At 38.0% G+C, this 22,073-nt stretch overlaps 1 protein-coding gene across 1 annotated transcript in view; it reads right to left on the bottom strand.

Annotated features, from left to right (window-relative positions):
- Positions 1-1,214: 1,214 nt before the first annotated feature.
- The window catches only part of LOC149166854 (glycine-rich RNA-binding protein 4, mitochondrial-like), an 82,218-nt gene continuing 61,359 nt past the window's right edge, over positions 1,215-22,073 (bottom strand). Inside the window, exons 3-4 of the mRNA XM_089432792.1 lie at positions 2,047-2,153; positions 1,215-1,881 (exon numbers count right to left, since the gene is read on the bottom strand). Of these exons, the coding sequence (XP_089288918.1) occupies positions 1,720-1,881; positions 2,047-2,153 (269 nt within the window). The 3' untranslated portion in view covers positions 1,215-1,719. The remainder of the gene's footprint in view (positions 1,882-2,046; positions 2,154-22,073) is intronic.

The raw sequence follows: 22,073 nt of genomic DNA on the forward strand, positions 1-22,073 counted from the left end.
TTCTGAATTTACGTGTCCTGTGAGTATTGGAACACTCGAATAGACAGAGGAATCCATGGACCGTGAAGCCGAAGAATCAAGCGAGCGTAGATGGACGAGCGTTGAAGAAGCTAAAGCGACCGGAGGAGGGAAGCCAAAAGGTCGAACGAGCACAGAGGAAGCGGAAGTTCAAGCGAGCGAAAGGGAAGCCAAAGGTCAGGCGTATCAGTATAAGAAAACAGAGAATTGCCTTTATGTGTGGTGGTTGGTGAATTGGAAGAAAGAAGGAAGCCGACGGTCTAGCAGGATAGAAAGAGGCCGAAGGTCCAGCAAGGACAGAAGGAAGATGAAGGTCCAACCAGACAAGAGGCAGTTGAAGGACGAGCAACTCTGTTGATCATGTCACCCTGTGAAAGACTCAGACTTGCGATGAATTAATCAGATACACAATGTATACTGAAGAACAATTCTGTGATATAATAAATAAAATTTCATTTGATATCGCTTGAAGGGAACAGTAGCCAACACCAGTATTGAAGCATATGTGAATGTATTTCTGGGAAGTAAGAGACTGCAATAGCAAGAACAGTGCGCAGTAGTCACATTAGAAGCATTCACCATGACAGTGAGAACAAAGGCTTGAAACAAAGAGTTGGTTCTTTTGCAGAGCTTAGTGCAGCTAATAGTAGACTCACTAAAGCTGTGTGGAGACATTATTAGAGATCATGATGGCTATTTTATATCATCATGAGATAACTTTTGTAAACTCTGTAGACTTCTTCATATGAAGACTAGTTGCCATTGATGTTGTAGCATGGAGACTACAGTGAAGCTGTAAACAGACAGAATTCAGTAAAGAAGAGTTTTGGGAGCAGAAAATCACTATCAAACATGCCTTGACAAGATTGGGTTGGAGCCCTTGGGTTGAAGCCTCAGAATTGGAAGGATTGGTGTCCTTGGGGTTGGTGCCTCAGAAGTGGAAGGATTGGTGTCCTTGGAGTTGGTACTCCTATATCCAAGGTTGGTGCCTTGACAGCAGAGGGTTGGAGCCCTTGAGGTTGGTGCCTCAGAACTGGAAGGATTGATGTCCTGGGAGTTGGTGCTCCTAAGTCCAAGGTTGGTGCCTTGACAAAATAGAGTTGGTGCTCTGGAGGTTGGAGTCTCACAAAAGTCCAAGTTGGTGCTTGGCAACAGATTGGAACCATATATATATTGTATCTATTTTATTGCAAAGATTATATTAATAAAAGCATTTATCCTTGTTGTATATCTTGAGTTTTGAATATAAATGTTTTAACTGGTAAAATAACAATTGAAAAGAAACACTGATTCACCCCCCCTCTCAGTGTTTCCAACAGATTTTCTTATTAAAATAGTGATTTGGCTAGAGGTCTTCCTACAGTGACAGAAAGGGAATCTTTAAGCTCAGCACCACAGGCAACTATCTTTCATGCAAATAACACCACTGGATATCAAATGCGTGAAAAATTCCTTGACCAGAGGCACTTTGTGCCTTTCATCAAAGAATACCCTTCAAAATTGCATTGTAAGTTGTACTTTCTTCAGCAATACAGATTGAATCCTAGATAATCCTCAATGAAGGCTTTGAATTGTAGGTGTTCTGAAAACAAGCTCTTCTCAAGATAACCATTATTAGCACCTGCAGTTCATCTACTAGCAAGCTTACTGACAGGGCCAATGTTACCAATGAAAACTGTGATCACCAGAATCTTAGTGGATTCATCCGGAATTCCAGTTTCTAAATAGCTTGCGTTCTTCTTCATCGTGAGTAATTCTGTCAAATTTTGAATGTAGAGGAGAGAGCCCAGGTACTGCTCTGGACCTTCCTGCAGCTGCTTTGTCAATGGCATAATCTATCCGTAAGGCACGACCTAAAAGCTCCTGGAAAATACAAAAAAGATTATAAGTATTTGTATAGGCATCCATAAAAAATATCCATACAAAATTCCTAAAAGTCAAATTGCATTAACACATAAAAGTTGATGAAAAAATCTTCTCAGCTGCTTGAAAGATGTTTAAAGTTCAAACCATATAAGAATTCCACACCTTTCCATCCATCCCGTTTTTGGCATCTTCAGCACTGCTCTCATTTGAAAAATGAATAAATCCAAAACCTCTTGACCTCCCAGAATCTCGATCATACATTATTCTCACTAAAACAAGATTCAACTCAATATAATCAATCGTTAAACCATTAAATACGAGGCAACAAAATAACAGTGGCAACAGCTAAGTCAAGTTTCCATTCTTAAGAGGTATATACTATGAATATCACTAAAAACTAACTTAAGCTCCAGCAGAGACAAACAACGAAGAAGATAGAATCACGCATTGAAAAAAAGTTTGGAAAGATTGGGTGATGGCATGACACACCTCCTCAATGAAACCATGTTATAATACGCTGGATAAAACACAAGTGAGAAGTTCTTCGTACCTTCTATGCTGGAAAGCCAAGGAATTTTATAATTAAAGTTTGGACAGAAAAGAAAGTTGTGCTTTTAACAGTTCATCATGGAGCTCACAGGAAATGGCAAGAAAGAGCATGATGACAAACTGCTCAGAAGTGGAGTGCAAAAATAATGGTTCCTCGGTTGATTTTCAGTTCGATAGCTGAAGAGATAAATAGGAAGGAAAACACTACAAAAATGAAGAGATAAAGAGTAGAATACAAGTTGAATGCGAAGGAAAGTGTAAATAACAATCTCTGAAGTAAAGGAGATACCAGTCTTGGAGGAAGCTTAGACAGGACCACCAGTGAGCCAAACTGCAAGAAAAGACGAGTGACAAAAAAAAAGTGGAAAGCATTGAACAATATACCAGAAACAGACAGAAATTTATGATAAATTGTATTTTGTTCTCTAGAAGGCAGTTTATAGTCAACATATAGTGAGATAATGCACAAATAACTAGAATTTTGGAATCAATCCGAGGTCTTTGGGAAGGCTTCATTCCAATGTTAAATTTCATCTCACAAAGGAATATATAAAAAGCTATCCAAATTTCAATTCACAAAGAAATATGTAAAAGCTATCCTTCGCTGTGGAACTTGAATGATAGGAGGTTTCCTTGATTATATACAATCCTGGACAGAAAGATGTAAAAGGTCCTCATATAAGTACATGATTTGTCTCGCATTCCTTTTTATAAACCTTCACTGTCCACAATATTTATCTAGACAATGTCTTTGACAATAAAAGAGCTGAATGTAACAATGTTCCACCAAGTTTCCAGGATGGGGGGACGCGGGAACGGTGAGATGTTGAAATTTCTAAGTATTACCCGTTAGAAATTTTATCTGTATTCTCTGGTTTATTTCGCCTACTTGTTTAATTACTAACAAGTTATTTAACCATATAAACACTGAAATAAACACAATATAGTCTCAACCATCTACAGATCAACAACTGAAAGAAATAGACAAACACAAGTGACACCGTTATTTTTGGACAATCGTCCCCGGAAAAACCCAACTTGGGAAAACCGGTGCAGCGATTCTAAGGGTTATATTATTATGCAGTCTTTCTGAGTACAACTGGGTGGGAAACTGGCTCACCCGACAGAGAAAATAATCCGGCAGTAATACCTCTCTATTCGGAAGCAGATATTCGGAAAGTCTGCCCCACGAAACCCTCTCCAGCACAATCTGAAGCTCAGCGTCAGCCCTCCTGGCCTCTGTGTCAGCTAGAAACCCTTTGTGTTAGCCTTCTGAGGCTCTACGCAGCCTCTCTAACCCTCTGCGTCACTCCTGCAACCTCTACGTGGATGACGCAGGCCCTTCTGGCCTCTGCGCAGTCCCTGTTAGCCTCTGCATGGCTCCCTCTGGCTCTGCGTCTGCTTTTCTACTTCAGTGCTGGCCTTCCGGCACTATCTCTACCTTGTACTCACTGCCCCTCGCTGCAACTCTGATCACTGATTCGATTTCTCTTAGCAAACCCCGCCCTAGAAAATCGAATGGCTAATCACTCTAGTGTGTTCTCCAACTGACCCTCAAGCCTCCTCTTATACTTTTCCTGTTGGTCCTTCAATGGCCGAGATTACAACTCTAATCAACGACTAAGATTAGATTTGGCTTGATCCATGTCATTTAAAACCTTTTAACCCAGTTTTCTATTAATACCCATTAATATTTTATTTTTCCTAAGTTTAGACTTAAGAACTCCATTAAAAATATTAAATATTTTAATATCTCCTTCCCCAGGTAGAATCTGCCCAATACCATTTCTGGGTCTTGGAGACCGCATGTGCTTTACCCTCTCCACCAATTTTCATGGCTAAAGCACATCCGATGCTACCCCAAATCAACACGAGATGCATAGGGGGAATGTGCGGGAGCACCCCCAAATTTTAGGGAAATTTAAGGGGGAAGAGGGGACGTCGGAGTGTGTGTGTGTGTGTGTATATATATATATATATATATATATTTCAAATTCAACAATGAAATACATTGATTCATACATTATAAATGATTCAATGAAATAGAATAGTAACTATTGTATGCATTGATTTAAATTCATCATTCATTATTCTTGAATCTGATAAGTACTAAGCAAAGTAATAGATATTAAAGTTTGAAGATGGGGATAGTAAATTGAAATTAAATTCAAAGATAGTAAGAAGTGATAGAGTCAAAGACTTGGTTTAAGGTCATCAGTGTCTAGAGTAATGACTTAAAAGTTAAAACCAAAAATGAACAATGGACAATGAACCAATGCTATCAGAACTAGACCGGTGATCAAACCAGTTGACCACAAAACTGGGAATTGGGAAAAAAACTGGACCCAAAAACCAATCAATCAAAAAATACATAAATATTCAAATTTTGAGAAAAATACGTAAATATTCATGTGCATCCATATGAATCCAAACCATTATACACAAATATGTAAAGTTCTCATATATATATATATAGGCTTATAGCAAGGGTGCATGTAATCAAGATAGCATTGAGTGCAATCCATATTTGAACCAAAAATACATACGCAGAGGCTCTAGATGGCCTCAATAGTCCAAAAATAATTCATACTGCGACAAATACCTACATATCATCATAATCATTGCATATATTGGGATCCTCTTATCAATGTCACCCTATAAGCATTAAACTAAGATAGAAAAAACTTAACATGTCAAGTTAAGATTTTGTTTGAGTGATAGGTACAAGTTTACTAGGGCCATGATAGAGGAATTCAATAATTAATGTAATCAACATCAAGGTACATAGAGGGCTTGGTGCTCTTGAATCTTGATTAAATGCTAGAGCCATACCCTTATACATGATATAATCCAATGGAAACATTACAATCCCCCAAATCCTGAAATCCTAAAAACTGTTCAGTGTTAAGCCTGCTGGATTTTGAGTGGGATCCAAAATTCTACTTTCTCCATATGAAATCCAATGAAGTCAGAACCACTCTCAAACACCCTGAGTCAATTATTGGTAATGTTAAAAACTTAAGTAAAAGGATTCCCTTTTACTTTAATAATTTAACATTACCATTAATTACATAGCATCCTAGGATTGAATATTAGGTTTTCATACTTACAAATTATTGTTTTCAAGTAAAATTCAAGGGGGCGCCCACAAGCACCCATTTTAGGGAAATGTTTCCCCCTGCATCTCCTCAAGTTTCCCAAAGAGGGGGATGTGGGGTAACGTTTCCCCCAATGTTGTGAAAATTCCAATACCGAAATCCTATTGCAGCAACTGGAAAGTATTCTCCTAATTGTTAATTTAATTTAACAATTTATTTGTTGTTTGCTACGGCAAATACTGAATAAATCACACTGCAATCTACACAAATAAAACTGTGGAAGAATAATGTGCTGGAAACTGAGAAATGCTAGCACACATACCTAAAAAATAATACAATTACTTTTGGACAAAAGTCGGAAAAACCCAACTTGGGAAAACCAGTGCAACAACTGAGGGTTTTATTATTATGCAGTAGTGAGAAATTATGAGTACAACTGGATGTCAAATTATGGCAATCCTATAGAGAAAAAGACTAGAAAAAATCTACTAAGGAATTTTCCTCACCCCACAGACAATCCCCCGGCACAATTTGCGTTCAAAAATTCGGCCCTCTGACCCTCTGCGCAGCCTGCTGGACGTCTAGTCTCACACTGGTCTCTGATGAAGTCGTTTTGCCTTCTGCTGACTGGAAAGATGCTTCTCTAGCACTCTTGGACTCCTTACTGGCCTTTGGAACTGAAAACGCCTCTCCCTCTCAGCAAATCGATCTTGCCTCTAGAGATTGTTGTGTTGCCCCTGTGTTAGCCTCTTTGTGTCTCTTTTTCCTCTCTGCAAATGCACTCACTAGATCTGGAATGCCTCCTCCATCCTCATTGTCTTTGCCCCTCACCCACTGCTTCGATCTCTGGCTCTCTCTCTGGCAACTGACTGCTGCTACTCTGAAAATCGATCTGCCAAGAAATCGGACTGCTCAAGTGTTTTCTCCATCACCACATCGACCTCTTCTTATAATCCTCTGTTGGAGCACCAACGGCCAAGATTAAAACATAATCGATGGCTAGAATCATCTCTAGATTGATCTGTGAGTTTCTAGATGATTCCCGCCTTGACTTAATTAATATTGATTAATTAACCATATTCCCTAAGTTTAGACTTAGGAAATATTTAAAAACTGGTGAATAATCTAATTAAGTCATTTCTAGGCAGAATTTCCAGAAACGATTTCTGGGTTTTGGAGATCTCATGTATTCTAGCCTCTCCAAATTTCATGGCTAGAACACATCTGATATACAAAAACTAACAAATGTCCCCTTTCCCAAGAGCGTGGGAAATGTGGGGTGGAACACTGGAATGTAAGGATATGCTGAGTGTAAGAAGGCAAGTTGATCTCACCTCCAATCAACTGAGAAAGGTCATCCTAAATATGCCTAACATGATTTAGCCATTAAGAATTACATGGTTTGCCCTGAAATGGCTTGATAGCATATCATCGTTGATAACTTAATGAGATACTTGTGACCAATTCTAACTAGAAACACTAAGATGGAAGGTAGACAAGCTAGACAAAATTAAAAACAAAAGAGAAATGACCCTTTGCACATGTTTTAGCCCAAGGGAAGATGCCTTGTCCCACAACACGTAGAAGTGAAAAATGGACCAAAGGTGCACATTTTGTGTATTGAACAAGCATTGGAGGTTTACGATACAATTTTAATGGCAGTCATGTTAACAACCTATGCTTGAGAGGACAACATTTTAGGAGCTTTTTCAAGCCATATGTCCTTGACAGATTCCACTATATAAGTTTATGTCAAAATCCCTCAATTGGATAGACTGAATTTTAGGGGCATTTCTCAGGATAATAATATATGTAAGTTATAAATGAATGGAAGGTTTTTGAAAAGTGACACAGAAGCGAAAAACTTTTGTAGCAGTGCAAAAGCATTTTTCCAATGGGGCAAGCGTCAATGAGAGAAAATAAAACATAATAGGTTGACTTACATGATCTCATTGTGAATGAAGCCGAGAGAAGTTTCTAGAAAGGTTTGTGTTGACATCTAATCTTTGGGATTAGGTGAATATGTAAAATAGTGTAAATAAAAAATAAGGAGAATTGGAATATGAAGAAACATTGGGAGATGAAGCCCATGAGTCTCTCCCTCCATGTATACATCTATGATCAGTCTTAATGCAAAAACACAATTCGCTTTGAGTTACCTCCTGGCCTAACATGGTATCAGAGCAAAGGTCCTAGCCACTATTTTTGGCTTCCTTCCTTCCCTTGTAACTACTTCCTGCCTTTGTTCTGCATTTATGCAAACTGACATATCCCTGCAAAATTTCATGCATTACACTGGTCGAGACTGCATTCTGTTCTAACTATTGAACAATCGAATTGTTGCATTAAGGCATTGCTTTACCTCTTGTGAAGACTGGAGCAAGTTGTTGTGTTGCCTAGAGGTGTTGTGTGATTCTTGTTCAAGATTCAATGGTGTTTGTGTATGGTAAGCCTGTTTAGAAGCCTGTTTGTTCGATGGTTGATGAATGGTTGAATGGCAGTGGTATATGTCATTTTTTTGTAAGTGCTCGAATGGTGGAAACGTTTGTATGTATTGTGAACAGTGTTAAAAAGTCGGGCTTCATTACCGCGTCTTTGTCATCGTTTTCTTTCCCCAGGGCCCCTCCACCTTCCCCACCGCATCTCTGTCATCGTTTTTTTCCCCAGGGCCCCTCCACCTTCCACACCGCATCTTTGTCATCGTTTTTTTCCCCGGTTTGGTGTGGCAAAAGTATGAAAAATAAGTTTTGAGTGGAGAGCGCAGCTTTGATACCTTTTGGTTATTGCTATTAAAATCGGGGTTTGTATTCAATCTAGAAAACAAGACAGGTTGCCCTCCCCATCTTGCGGCATCACCCGCCTCCTCCCCATACCGCCCTCTTTGTGGTCCCGTAAACCACCTCCTCCATACCTTCGCTCCACCGCCCAGACCATACCACCGCTCCTACCAACGCTTACCGCTCTTCCAACCACGTATAACTCCGCTCCATCTACGTATATCCTACTCCGCATTATAATATAACTTCTCCTGTCTAGTTAATACCTCCCACATATACCCCCTCTCCCATATACCCCCTCCCCCATACAACACCTTCCCCATATAACCATTCCCCAAATAATACTTTTGTTATATATATCAGAGTGCGTTTTTTGTACAGAAATTACCACCAAAAGTGCATTTTTTCACAGTATATTGCTAGCAAAGTAAATTTTTTACACAATACACATTTTTAAAATGCATTCACTAATATCAATTGTTGGAGTAGTTCTCTCCAAAAAAGAAAACTATCCTAAATGGTCAAGGAAGATAAAACACACTGTCATTCTCAATGAGTTGTGGAGAGGAGTTTGTGAAGGAGAAGAAGATAATGCACCTACAAAGCCCACTTCAGATAAGGAGATTGCCATTTGGGAAAACAATAACATCAAGGCTTATGCCTTGATTGCAGCTTATGCCTTGATTTCACCATTTTGAAATGCTTTTGAAGACTTAAAGAAGTTGAAGGAATTGCATGACTCACACTCTGAACTTGAAGTTGTCCAATTGATGATTAAATTGTTCAGTCTTGAATTGAAAAATGATGACCCTCTTGCTTTAGCATCAGAAGTAAGATCTATTATGCATGATATAAAAACCACTGGTGTTGAAATAGACATTCCTCTCATAGCTTATGTCAAGGCACTATATCCCACTTATTCACATTATCTTGAGTCATTGCAAGCAAGTGGAAATCTCAAGAAGATTACCTTTGACTCCCTTGAGAAGAAGTTTGCTAAGAGAGAGAGAAGGCTTTTGGGAAGAAGACAACTCCGCGGTCTTTTGAAAAAGTTGTGTCTTGCACATAGAGAGAAGAATCATGCACAAGATTCTTCTAGAGGAAGAGGTGGCCAAAGAGGAAGAAGGAATTTCAAAGGCAGGGGGACAGACAATTCCAAGGAGAAAAGTTTGATCTTCATTGCATACAATGCAATAGAGATGGACATGATGCATCCACATGTAAGTTGCCTTGGGACAGAATTGAGCAGGAAAGAAATGAAGGCAAAGGTAAAACCAATGAATGACAAAGGGAAAGGTAAAGCATCCGAATCCGCTCACTATGTTGTGGCACATTGCAACATTGGAGTAACTGAAGACGTATTTAATGCTTCACTTGCTTCTTGGAAAAATGATTGGTTGTTTGATTCAGGAGCAACTTGCCACATGACTTTTAGGAGAGATTTTTTTGAAGAATTCACTGACAATGTTGATGGAGCAGTATATTTTGCAAACAAGTCAAAACTCAAGCCATCAGGGCTTGGCACCATCAGGCTCAAATTGCCTAGTCTTCCAGACTTTCTTCTACATGATGTTCTATACCTCCCGGAGTTGAGGAGAAACTTGTTGTCTTTGGTCCACATCCGCCAGCAAGGACACTCCATTCATATATTTAATGGCAAGGTCAAGGTTAGAAAAGCATCAGATCACTCACTTGTCATGACGGGGATAGAAGAAGAAAGACTTTTGAAGCTGCAAGGTACCTCTGCTCGTGCACAAAACTTTTCATACAGTTCTCACTATGATGAAGGTACATTTCCATAAAGTCTTTTATGGCATGCTAGATTTGGACACTTGAACTATAACAGCCTTCGTTTGTTGAATAAAATTGGTGTTATTGGTTTGCCTACAATTCCTAGAAAACTTAAGCACTGTGATGCTTGTATCTTAGGAAAGCACAGCGAACAATCTTTTCATGATTCTCATTCCAGAGCAAATAGAAAACTTGAACTCATTCATTCAGACTTATGTGGTCCAATGCCTATTCCTTCTGCAAATGGTAATGAATATATGATGACATTTACTGATGACTACACCAAAATGTGTTGAGTTTATTTATTGAAGAACAAGTCTAATGCTTTTGAAACATTCAATAATTTTCATGCATGGATTGAAAATGATGCACAATCTCATATTGGCTCTATTCGCACTGATAATGGAAAAGAATACACTTCAAATGAATTTGAAAACTATCTTCGCCAGCATGGGATCAAACATCAAAAAATTGTGCCTTATAATCCCCAACAAAATGGAGTAGCTGAAAGAATGAACAGGACAATCTTAAATATGGTACGTTCCATGATGTTTTTCAAGAATGTTAAATTGATGTTTTGGGTTGATGCAGTTCTATGTGTTGTGTATATAAAGAATAGGTGTCCATCTAATGCTATTAGAAACAAGACTCCTTATGAAATGTGGTATGGCCACATTCCTTCGATGAGGCATCTCAGGGTCTTTGGTTCCACCTATTATGCCTTGATACCTAAGGAACAAAGAAACAAACTCGGTGCAAGGAGTCACAAGTGTATCTTCTTGGGGTACTCAAATACCTCCAAAGCATATTGTCTCTATGATGAAGTTAATAAGAAATTTATAGTGTCTAGAGATGTGATATTTCTTGAATCTTCCAAGACTGACAATGTTGTTGAGCGACAACTTGATCACTTGGATAGATTCAGACATGTAAAATCTTTTCAAGAGTTTGATAATCAGATTCCACATCTTGAAGGGGGGATTCCTATACTGGATCAATCTGTGGAATCTTCTTCTGAAGTACTCTCTTCCCCTCATGAAGCTCCAACTACTGATCTAGATGACACTTTGGGTGATGTGATTGACAGAATTGGGAGACTAAATATTGATCCAACCCCAACTCAGTCAACTGAGTAGCCTGGGCCATCCCAGAAAGGTCCTCCAAAATGGCTGACAAAGACATTTGAAAGTGTTCATCTTGATGAGATTGGAAAGACAGGAACAAGGAGCTCTACTAAATAGAATGGAGATGATATAGACGATTTTGATTCACCGGTTGATATGGATGTTTCTTATGATTGTGAACTAAATTTATATACAGATTTTGAACCAATTTCCTTCAAAGAAGTCGCTTCTCATGATGAATGGAAAGAAGCGATGAAGAAAGAATATGACGCCTTGATAAAGAATGGCACCTGGAAGCTGGTTGATCCTCCATTGGGAACCAAACCAATAGGCTGCAAGTGGGTCTACAAGAACAAGTATACAGTTGATGGCTCACTTGACAAGAACAAAGCCAGGCTTGTGGCAAAAGGTTTTGCACAAAAGGAATGGGTCAACTATGAGGAGACTTTTGCCCCCACAGCAAAATGGGCTACCATTGGTCACTCTTTGCCTAGGCAGCACAGAACGGTTGGAAAGTCCATCAAATGGATGTGAAAACTGTTTTCTTAAATGGAGATATGAAAGAGAATGTTTTTATGTCCCAACCAGAAGGATTTATTGTGAAGGGTCAAGAACACAAAGTATGCAAGCTTGTGAAATCATTTTATGGCCTCAAGCAAGCACCATGAGCCTGGTATGAGAAGTTAACTAAGCATCTTCTAAACTCAACTTCAAACATTATGATCTTGATGATGCAACTTTGTTTGTCAAGAAAGTTGGCAAAACAGTTGTATATCTTGTGGTGTATGTAGATGATATTTGATGACAGGGAACAATGAGAGCTACATTGCACCCATAAAGAAGGAATTGAGGTAAGTTTTTTAAATCACTGACTTGGGCTATGTTCACTACTATCTTGGTATTGAAGTAACTCAACATCCTAAGTTTATATTCCACTCTCAAAAGAAGTACATTGGAGATCTGTTGAACAGGTTTGGCATGGTTGAGTGCAACACTGCAATCCTTTGATTACTCCAATTGAACAGAACTTAAAGCTCACATCCATTGAAAGAAAAGAATTTGAGGATGCAACAAAGTACAGACAGCTTGTAGGAAGTCTCAACTACCTGAATACTACCAGACCAAACATTTCATTCGTTGCTGGAATCCTTTCCAAGTTTATGCAAAAGCCTTGTGAGGGACATTGGTTTGTTGCGAAAAGAGTTCTAAAGTACTTAAAGGGAACTCAAGACTTTGGACTTAAGTATACACAGGTGGGCAACTTCAGCTTCATTGGATACTCTGATTCAGACTTCGATGGAGATAAAGAAACTGGGGTATCTACTTCAGGTTATGTTATGAGTCTTGGATCAGGGGTTGTCTCCTCGAGATCATGCAAACAATCAATCCTAGTGGATTCCATAACTGAGGCAGAATATGTGGCAACAGCTAAAGCAACAAAGGAAATTGTGTGGCTTGGGAAAATTCTGGAAAATTTGCAGGAGAAACAAGTGCATTGAACTCCTCTCATGATTGACAACACTTTTGCAATAAAGTTGGCCAAGAACCCCAAGTTCCATGATCGAACGAAGCACATCAATACAAAATACCATCTGATTCGACATCATGATGAGGCCAAGACAATCCATCTACGCCATTTTCCACAAATAAGCAGATTGCAGACATCTTCACCAAAGTGCTTGGAAGAGAAAAGTTTGAAAAATTCAGAATGATGCCTAGACTCACCAACATCCCTTCAGATTAAGGGGGGGAATGTTGACACAATCTGTGGGATTAGTTGAATCTATGTAAAACAGTGTAAATAGAAAATATAGAGAATTGGGATATGAAGAGACAGTGGGAGATGAAGCCCATGAGTCTCTCCCTCCATATATATATATGATCAGTCTTAATGCAAAAACACAATTAGCTTTGATGAGTTACCTCCTGGCCTGACAGTTTGCAAGGTTCTTCCACCTTTGTAGCCTGCAAAGAAAGCCAATCAAGGTGGACATGCCAACCACATTGTTATGAATAAAATATACATATAAATAATATAAATATAAATGATAATGGTAATTATAATAATGTGCTTAGTATAGAAGAAGCATGTCTCTAAGGACATGACCATATATGAAGGGGCACTTGCCTAGGTATGTAAGCAAGCCCTCATTTGTAACATTCTCATCGTCATCTCATATCTCTGTACATTTCTATATTAATATACTTGTCCTATCATGGATATTTATATATTTCAGATCTTTTGAGTATTCTACCGCATTTATAAACTTTGTTCATAACATTTGGTATCAGAGTTGTTTAATCCTCTCGTTGCTCAATCGTTGCACAGAGCCAGTCTGATTCGGCCTTTGGCCATCAATTTTCATCAATTTCATTGTTGTCGTGATCGAAGCGTTTCGCTACACAATTTTGGAGATTCTCCATTTTGTCGTTAGGCCTTTGGCCATTAAAAAGGAAAAAAAAAATTAAAAAGGGGCTATACATATAAAAAAAGAGTCGAAATATATTAAAAAAAAATCAAGTTCAATATGTACATACATAATAATAAAAATTAAGAAAAAAAAATATATGTATATATTTATTTAAAGAAAAACTTTAAAAAAAAAAAGAAATAAAATTCTAAAAAAGAGGGTCAAATAATAATCAAAGAAAAAAATTAAAAAAGAAGAAAGCTACATAGCCAGCCACAGTCGTATGCAGCGTCTTGCCATCACAGTGAGACACTAATTTAGTCGTTATTGTCGTCACCACAGACACTCAATACTACACCCACTGTCATCCTGTATCCCGTGCAACCGCGTACACAAATCCATAGTCGTTTTGGCCACCACTGTAATTGAACGATTATGCCTTCCAAAAACCATATCATCCTACACCATCCATTGTACTATCCATGACAAATTAATTGAAATACAAAAACATCAATTGGAATATATACAGGAAATTTTTTTTTTGTACAAGACCATCGCTCACCACAATACCATCACTATTTAAAAAAAAGGAATTGATTGGTTATTGAAGGTTGTACTATCAATCCATACCAATTAATCGTTAGTGGCAGTGTGTCCGTACAATTGAATGAGTGCACCCAACCAATTCTAGATTTCAAGGGGTAGCCACCGCTGAATAAAACAATTATCTTAGCAAACCAAATTGTTGCAACTGTAATCCAATTTAAATTTAAAAATTGTACTCCAAGTTAAATTTGCAAGTGGCCATTTGTACAGTGACCAATCACATCTTCTCATCATAATTTGAAAGCGTGAAAGGGGATGTATTAAAGTGATTTTTAATTTGCCTAAAAGGTTTAAAAGTGAAAAAAGGACTTGAAAATATATTAAATTATAAAACAAAAGATTTATAAAAAGTAAAATATTTTTAGAGAGTATTGAAATATACAAATTTAACGGAAAAAATTCAAGCAAGTCCTGAAGTTCTCCATCAAAGTTATAAAAGGAGAAAGAAGAAGAGTCAAGCGAAAAAATCAGTTTAAAGGTAGTTTTAAAGTACGAAGTTATGAGGAAAAAAGAGAAGGCAGTTTTAAAGTACGAAGTTATATGGAAAAAAAAATAAAAAATAAAAAAATAATAAATAATAATAAATAAAAATAAAAAATAAATAAAAAATAAAAAAATTTGTTAAAGGAATCCATAAGGGTGTTCAAGTTCATTAAATAAAAAGGGACTTTATTATCTTTTGAAAAAGTGGGTCTCTTATACGAATAAAATAAAATCTTTAGTCAAAGTACGAATTATTGAGGAATACAAAATGGAGACCAATAATGAAAGATTTCCTAAAACTTTTAGTAAATGTGTTAGTGCAATATTTAAAATCAAAGGATCACTTGCAAGAAGGGATATTATCATCTCTATTGATCATACTGAAGATAATAATTATGTTAGCACTGAATGTGCTAACCAATTAGTGATTCTTGAATCAAATATAATTGAAATGAATTTTTTTAAACGAGTAACAAACAATATGACATAAGCAATCTACAACTAAGTATTGGGGATTATACTTTTATCTCGCAATTCACCGTTAAAACCTTATTTTGTGATGATAGTGATATAATTTTGGGTTCACCCTGGATGGAATCTCTAAGGTCCTTCATCCTAAATATGAAGAAGTTTTTAACATTTTCCTACAAAAAGAAAAAAATAACATTACAAGACATTACATTGAAATCAAATTCAATAACACCAGAAGACGTAAAAGATATCTCAAAAGTAATTCTTCAAGAAAACCAGAAGGAAATGCAAAATATGCGAAAAGAAGTTGAAAAGGTTATCAAAGACAAAAACGAAGAAGCTACTCGCCTCAAGGACCACAACGAGAAATTATTGACACAAATTAAGAAACTTAATAAAGACAAGAAATAATTGGAAAACAAATTAGAAGAACTTATCATGAAAGAAGCATCAAAGTCTTCAGACGTAACAGTCCAAGTTGAAGAAAAAAGAATGAATATTGATCCAATCAATACTAGAACTCAAGATGATGACAAACCAGTGGAAGTAAAAACATATTCAGATGTTGTAGTTCAAACAACGGAAATTTCAAGTGAAGATCCAACAATTAACCAAGTGACTCCTGTACCTAAAGGAAATCAGTTACCTCTAGTAAACCAAGAAATCGCCACAAACAAGTTAAGGGGAGATCTAATCACAAGGACTCCTTATCGACATCCGAATCATAAAAGCAGAAAACTCAATCAGTCTGCATATTTGTATCACTCAAAACAGAAACAAGTAACTTATGTTATGGAGACAACTAATGTCAGTGAAATTCAGTCTTGTGATAAAAATTCACACAAAGTTTCCAGTAACGCAAGATTCCACAAAAGATTAATTTAAGATGGTCAAATCCCTTCTCAATTCGACTATTTTGTTTATCACTCAGAGGATCTTATCATTTTTTATCAAGAAAGATGACAAATTGAAGAATTCTGAAAGATGTGTATAGATAACAAAGACATAAAAACAAATAACACGCCTTGTCAACCACAAGCTTTGAGGACAAAGCTTTCTTTCTGAAGAGGAAGGCAATGTTATGAATAAAATATATATGTAAATTACATAAATACAAATAATAATGATAAGTATAATGATGATTAATTAATTAGTGATTAGTATAGAAGAGGCATGTCTCTAAGGACATGACCGTTTATGAAGGGGCACCTGCCTAGGTATATAAGCGGGCCCTCATTTATAACATTCTCATCATCATCTCATATCTTTTGTACATTTTTATATAATATATTTGTCCTATCTTGGATATTTATATATTTCAGATCTTCCAAGTATTCTACTGTGTTTATGAACTTTGTTCATAACAAACACTCCTAGATTTCCTTCCAGAGTTCTCTCTAATATATGAATATTTCTTCCAATATTAAAGAAATAATGTGAGCCAACTTGGAAACAGAACAATGTAGGAATAGAATCAAATCGATTTGGAAGGATGAAAATTGAACCTAGACCCCAAGGAAATATAGGAAATCCCTCACAAGCTTGTGATTTTGAGAATCAAAAAATTCTTGAGAAGTTTCAAGGATCAGGTTGCCATTTTTACCAACAAATAAGATATTCAACTAAAAGGTATTTTACGATAATGGTATTTAACCTAAATAAAAATAAGAGATATTATCTTTCATCAAAGGAAAACAAACCTAACTACTCTAGAGTCTAGGAAACTTCAGATGTAATTCTTCGTACTAGACTGTTGAATGGCTTGGGTTTGGAGGGTGATCCCTCAAAATACATATCAGTGCTCTATGCATATGCCCTGACCATGGTGGTATTCATAGGGACATAACCCCAACAGACAGATCTATTAAAACAAGGGTGGCCCTTGGCACCTAACATTGTCTAATTGCAGTAAATATTTGATATCTTTAGAATCTTAAAAAAGCTCATAGATATAAATAAATAAAAATGTATTTGTATGTAGGCAGACATACATACATACATATAGCCCCAAGGAATAGCTCGATTGTCAGATACTCTTGTTCTAAGTCCACAAGGATCTTGGGATCAAAACTTTGCTATCTTTAGAATCTTAAAGAGGCTTGTAGATATAAATACATACATCATTTTTGCATGGAAAACCTCATGGGATCCCCCCTTTTCCTTGGGATATCGTGATGCAGGATGATATCAGCCACAAGCTGGCTGATAACATCTAGGGGCTTAACCAGATTTGAGCCTATGGCCTATCTCCTCCCCATTGACTATGTGATTTTGGTGGACAGTTCAACTGATTGAGTGAAACCTTGGGGACTTATACATACATACACAGACACATATATATATAGCCCCAGGAGTGAGCTCAATTGGTAGGTGCTCTTGTTCTCAGCCCACAGAGGTCTCATGATCAAATCTCATTGGGTCCTTTGGGGTTAGCAGCCACATATGCAGTTGGCAGTCGATCTGCCTTCCATCCACAATTCTTGGGAACGAGGAGAGCTGCACAAGTGTTGCCCTGGTACCGGCAACCCCATTCTTTGCTCAAGTGTATGAGAGTGCAGTGAGATTGTTTTCTCAGAACATCTATATATAGACAAAGAGTGAATCAAAGAAGCATGATTCGAAAGCATTTTCTGATCGCTCAGGAAATTTGATAAGTCCAAATGGCTATCAAATTTTTATCCGTTAATATGGTTCAAAACTTAGGACCAACTCATCAACCTTTCTACCTTTGGTAATGCATTGCTGGGGATCAAATCATTAATGATGGCTCTTAATTAGTTGTCTCTACTGTCGGCATATATTTAAGATGTCTAATTGTCAAACAGAAATTCAATCAAGGGCTTTATCGTAATTTTCTGGACATACAGTCTACAGAAAAGACAAAAAAGGTAGACCATTGGCATGATTGACCAAATAGCAAGCTAAAAAAAAAATCATCAGACAAGTTAGTCACAAGAGCATTGTTTAGTAATGAATGAAGCACAAACAGCCCTTGTGAAGGAAAAAATATTTCAAGCCAAACAAAGTAGCTCCAGATGGCCCTGTCCCCACCTTATATGGAACAATGCTGCAACTTAAGTTTATGGTGGACAACTTACCAGTTGTTAAGTGGATATAAGAAGTAGGGCAGAATGGCTCAGAAACTTTGTGGTTCATTATCTCTAAACACAGACAAAATTCAGAAGTTTCCTCATAGCAATTTCACACTGGGCTAAATTTCTCAAAAGCCATTAGGTTTCTCAAGACCTTACAGATCAACAGAGCAAAATGGTGGGCTAAAGAAAATGAGAACCCAACTGAAACATAATTCACAGTTGGCAAAATCCTTCCTCCAAAAGAAACTGCTTTCATACATCACATTCCATTTTCAGCAACTCTTGAGGGTCCAGGGATTAACAGTGCACAAACAGGATTCCTTCAATGTACACAAAGCCAAGGAAACTCGCGATCTCTTTGAATAATTCAACAAGTATTACAGGACCCAGTCACACTAACTGCTCTAGAACTCTAAATTCAAAGCAAGCAATAACACCCATTAATAGAATCCTTTCTTGTCCTTTGTCCACCAAAGGTTCAGTTGAGCATAGGCCCTCAATGCTCATAGAAGTAGGGCAGAATGGCTCAGAAACTTTGTGGTTCATTATCTCTAAACACAGACAAAATTCAGAAGTTTCCTCATAGCAATTTCACACTGGGCTAAATTTCTCAAAAGCCATTAGGTTTCTCAAGACCTTACAGATCAACAGAGCAAAATGGTGGGCTAAAGAAAATGAGAACCCAAGTGAAACATAATTCACTGTTGGCAAAATCCTTCCTCCAAAAGAAACTGCTTTCATACATCACATTCCTTTTTCAGCAACTCTTGAGGGTCCAGGGATTAACAGTGCACAAACAGGATTCCTTCAATGTACACGAAGCCAAGGAAACTCGCGATCTCTTTGAATAATTCAACAAGTATTCCAGGACCCAGTCACACTAACTGCTCTAGAACCCTAAATTCAGCAATAACACCCATTAATAAAATCCTTTCTTGTCCTTTGTCCACCAAAGGTTCAGTTGAGCATAGGCCCTCAATGCTCATAGAAAACGCTACAGATGGGAAGTGTGCCAGATGCAGAAAAATGGAGCCCATTATACACACCTTTTCATTGTGTGCCTTAACAGAAACAATTTATGTAACATCCCCTGTTCTACCCCTGCATATTGTAATGATGATTGTGATTGTAACACCAACGTGGAAGGAGCATGACTGGCTGGACCTCTGATTAAACATATACTAATTGTAATTTAAAAACTAATTAATTAATTAACACAGCTAAAGATTGGACAGCCTTACGGATCCTTAGCCTGAGGGAAACTTGCTTGCTCACTTACTTTACCTAAAGCGTGTTCACCCGCTTGTATTGCTTGAAAAGCCACAACCCATACCAACTGAATAAATACCAAGGTTGCTTGTATACTCGGTCTGTCAGTTGTCTAACAGGCATTATGCGATGTGATTGGTTCTGAACTGAAGCTGGCAGAGCTCATTGATGAGTGTTACAAAGTGAAGAAGTGGAAACAACGCCCTCACATGAAGAGTGAGGAGGTGGCGTAATAGACCAAACCACCTCCTGACAGATGAAGGGGCGAGATTGGACCGGGCGGTAAAAAGGGCAGATGGTGCCCATTCCTTGGGTTTCCCTCTCACAGATCGAGAAAAGGAAAAACTGAAGAGCCAAGTTGGGCTTTTGTAACCGTAGGAAAAGAATAAGAGAATCGACAAAAAAAGGCACACAAAGATAGCAGAAAAAGAGAAGACCGATGCGTTGGATGCTCTGAGATTCAGAGTGGTTGGCCTTAGCTGGCTCGTATTCCCCTGGTTTTTTATGCTTTTCCATTGAACTAATGGCCTACTCTTTGTAACCTAGGTGATCATCCATGTGGCTATGTTTAATAACAACTGAGTTTTTGTTCGAGCCTGGGTGGCTTGTGTGAGCATCAACGAGTAAATGGACCACTAAGTATTGGTTGTTGAGCTAGTGAAGCAGTAGAACAGTGGACTTGATCTCCTGAAATCGTGTTCAACCCATTGGTGCGAACCCTTCCCCTGTGCAAGCATTTCCTCAGACCCTGGATCCAACTCGGGGGTAATCAACTGCAAGAAACGTTACAGCTGACCTATGGTTGGGTGGAGTGGAAGTCCTTCCTTCAGTTGTCAGCCATTTCAAGTTATTCAGATAAGTATTCCTGGTTATGCATGTTAGATTACAGGCTATGATATGTCTTATTGTGCTTATGACTAATGATTAGTGATGTGTCATTTATGTAAGAATTTCTTATTCACTATCTAATCATGGTTGACCAGCTAACTTGTATATCTATGGTGATTATGAGTTGCTTGAGTTATGTGGATGCAGCCTTCTTAGTCATTTGCAGGTTGTCTGATATGTCCCTGACTAGTGATCTAAAATCACTCGGGACTAATCTGTGATTTCATAAGTTTCAGTCATCTTTATATATTTATACGTTTGGAAGCTCACTGCCATAACCATGATGGTGGGTTATCTTATTAGGAGTTCAATTTATGTGTTGTGTATATGGAATAACTCTACCTTAGGAAGGTTGTTGAGATCTTTGTATGATCATGGTGAATGCTTTGCTTTAGATGCCTTCATGGTCATGATTTAACTTATGGATCTATGTGTTTGTTGATATCCTCGTGATTTACAGAGTTATTTACATGAATATGCATGGTTTCTTAATATGCTTCAGCTAACCTGTTATGGTATGTAATTTCTATAATCTAACATGTTGTGAATATCATGGTTCAATGCCTTGTTGAAGGCTGTAGACTCCCTCTCAAGAGAAGAAAGTAATCAAGTGCTATGTGATGCTTGAAGGATTCATCTACATTTATTTGATGCTTGTTTGAAGGACAAGTGAGCATTCTGTAATTATGTGCATCTATGTGATGTTGTGATGTCCAGAGCTTCACGGAGGAAGCATGTTATGTGAAGTCCCTGTGAAATCTGTTTTTTGGAACTATCTCTTAGACTTATTCAGTATCTGATATATGGCTGGACTAGTAATATATTTGTTCTGGTCATGGTGAAATCCCTGGTAGGGATAAATGTTCCGATTTGGTTTTCATTCATGGAAATTGCGGTGTTGTGGGAAAGGCCCTGTCATTAGGAAACCTTAATCTAAAACCTTGATGTTTCCCTCCTACGAGTTTGGAGCAAAACTATGTTTTGCATCTGGGGTTGGATAACTTTTCAACTCCCCAGTTGTTAGATTATATCAGGACAGGCAGACGAGCCAGATATCTAATCGAATGGCAGAAGTATCCGGATATATGGGCATCTGACCAGCCAACGAGTGTGCACTATTTGAAAAGTACCAGATTTGAATGGTGTCTAATTTCATGTAAAGTATAATTTATCCGGGGTGGAGCCTACTTGGGTGGAACACCTAGGCGGGGTCAGTTATGCGTCGAACTGGAATTTGGAGGAAGCGTAGTATATCTAGGGTGGGTTCCATAGGAGTGATTATCAACTCGAGGTCAGATTCCCTTATGAGCAAAAATGTATCCAAGACATTTGGGGGCGAAGGCATGGAGCAAACTTGTGAAACCTTGGATGTGGGCCAGGACTGAATATCTTTGAATGTGAAAAAGTGATCCGGGGGTCCGAGGAGGATGCTAATGGAGCAAAATGAGGTGCACCTAGATTTCCCATCATAATCGGATATAGCACAATCGTAGAATTGTATGACGAGGCCGGGTCTTTGTGGGACCCGCGAATTAGGATGAAGTGGCAAGCACTAGGAAGGCACGGTGATGGTCCCGTGGATGCCACGTAGCTGCCAAAAGTGATGCGGCAGAGCTGCATGGATTCC

This window comes from Pinus tabuliformis, chromosome 5_1, assembly GCF_031772625.1.
Source record: "Pinus tabuliformis cultivar Carrire ecotype Pingquan chromosome 5_1, CPIR1, whole genome shotgun sequence".
Lineage (NCBI taxonomy): Eukaryota > Viridiplantae > Streptophyta > Pinopsida > Pinales > Pinaceae > Pinus > Pinus tabuliformis.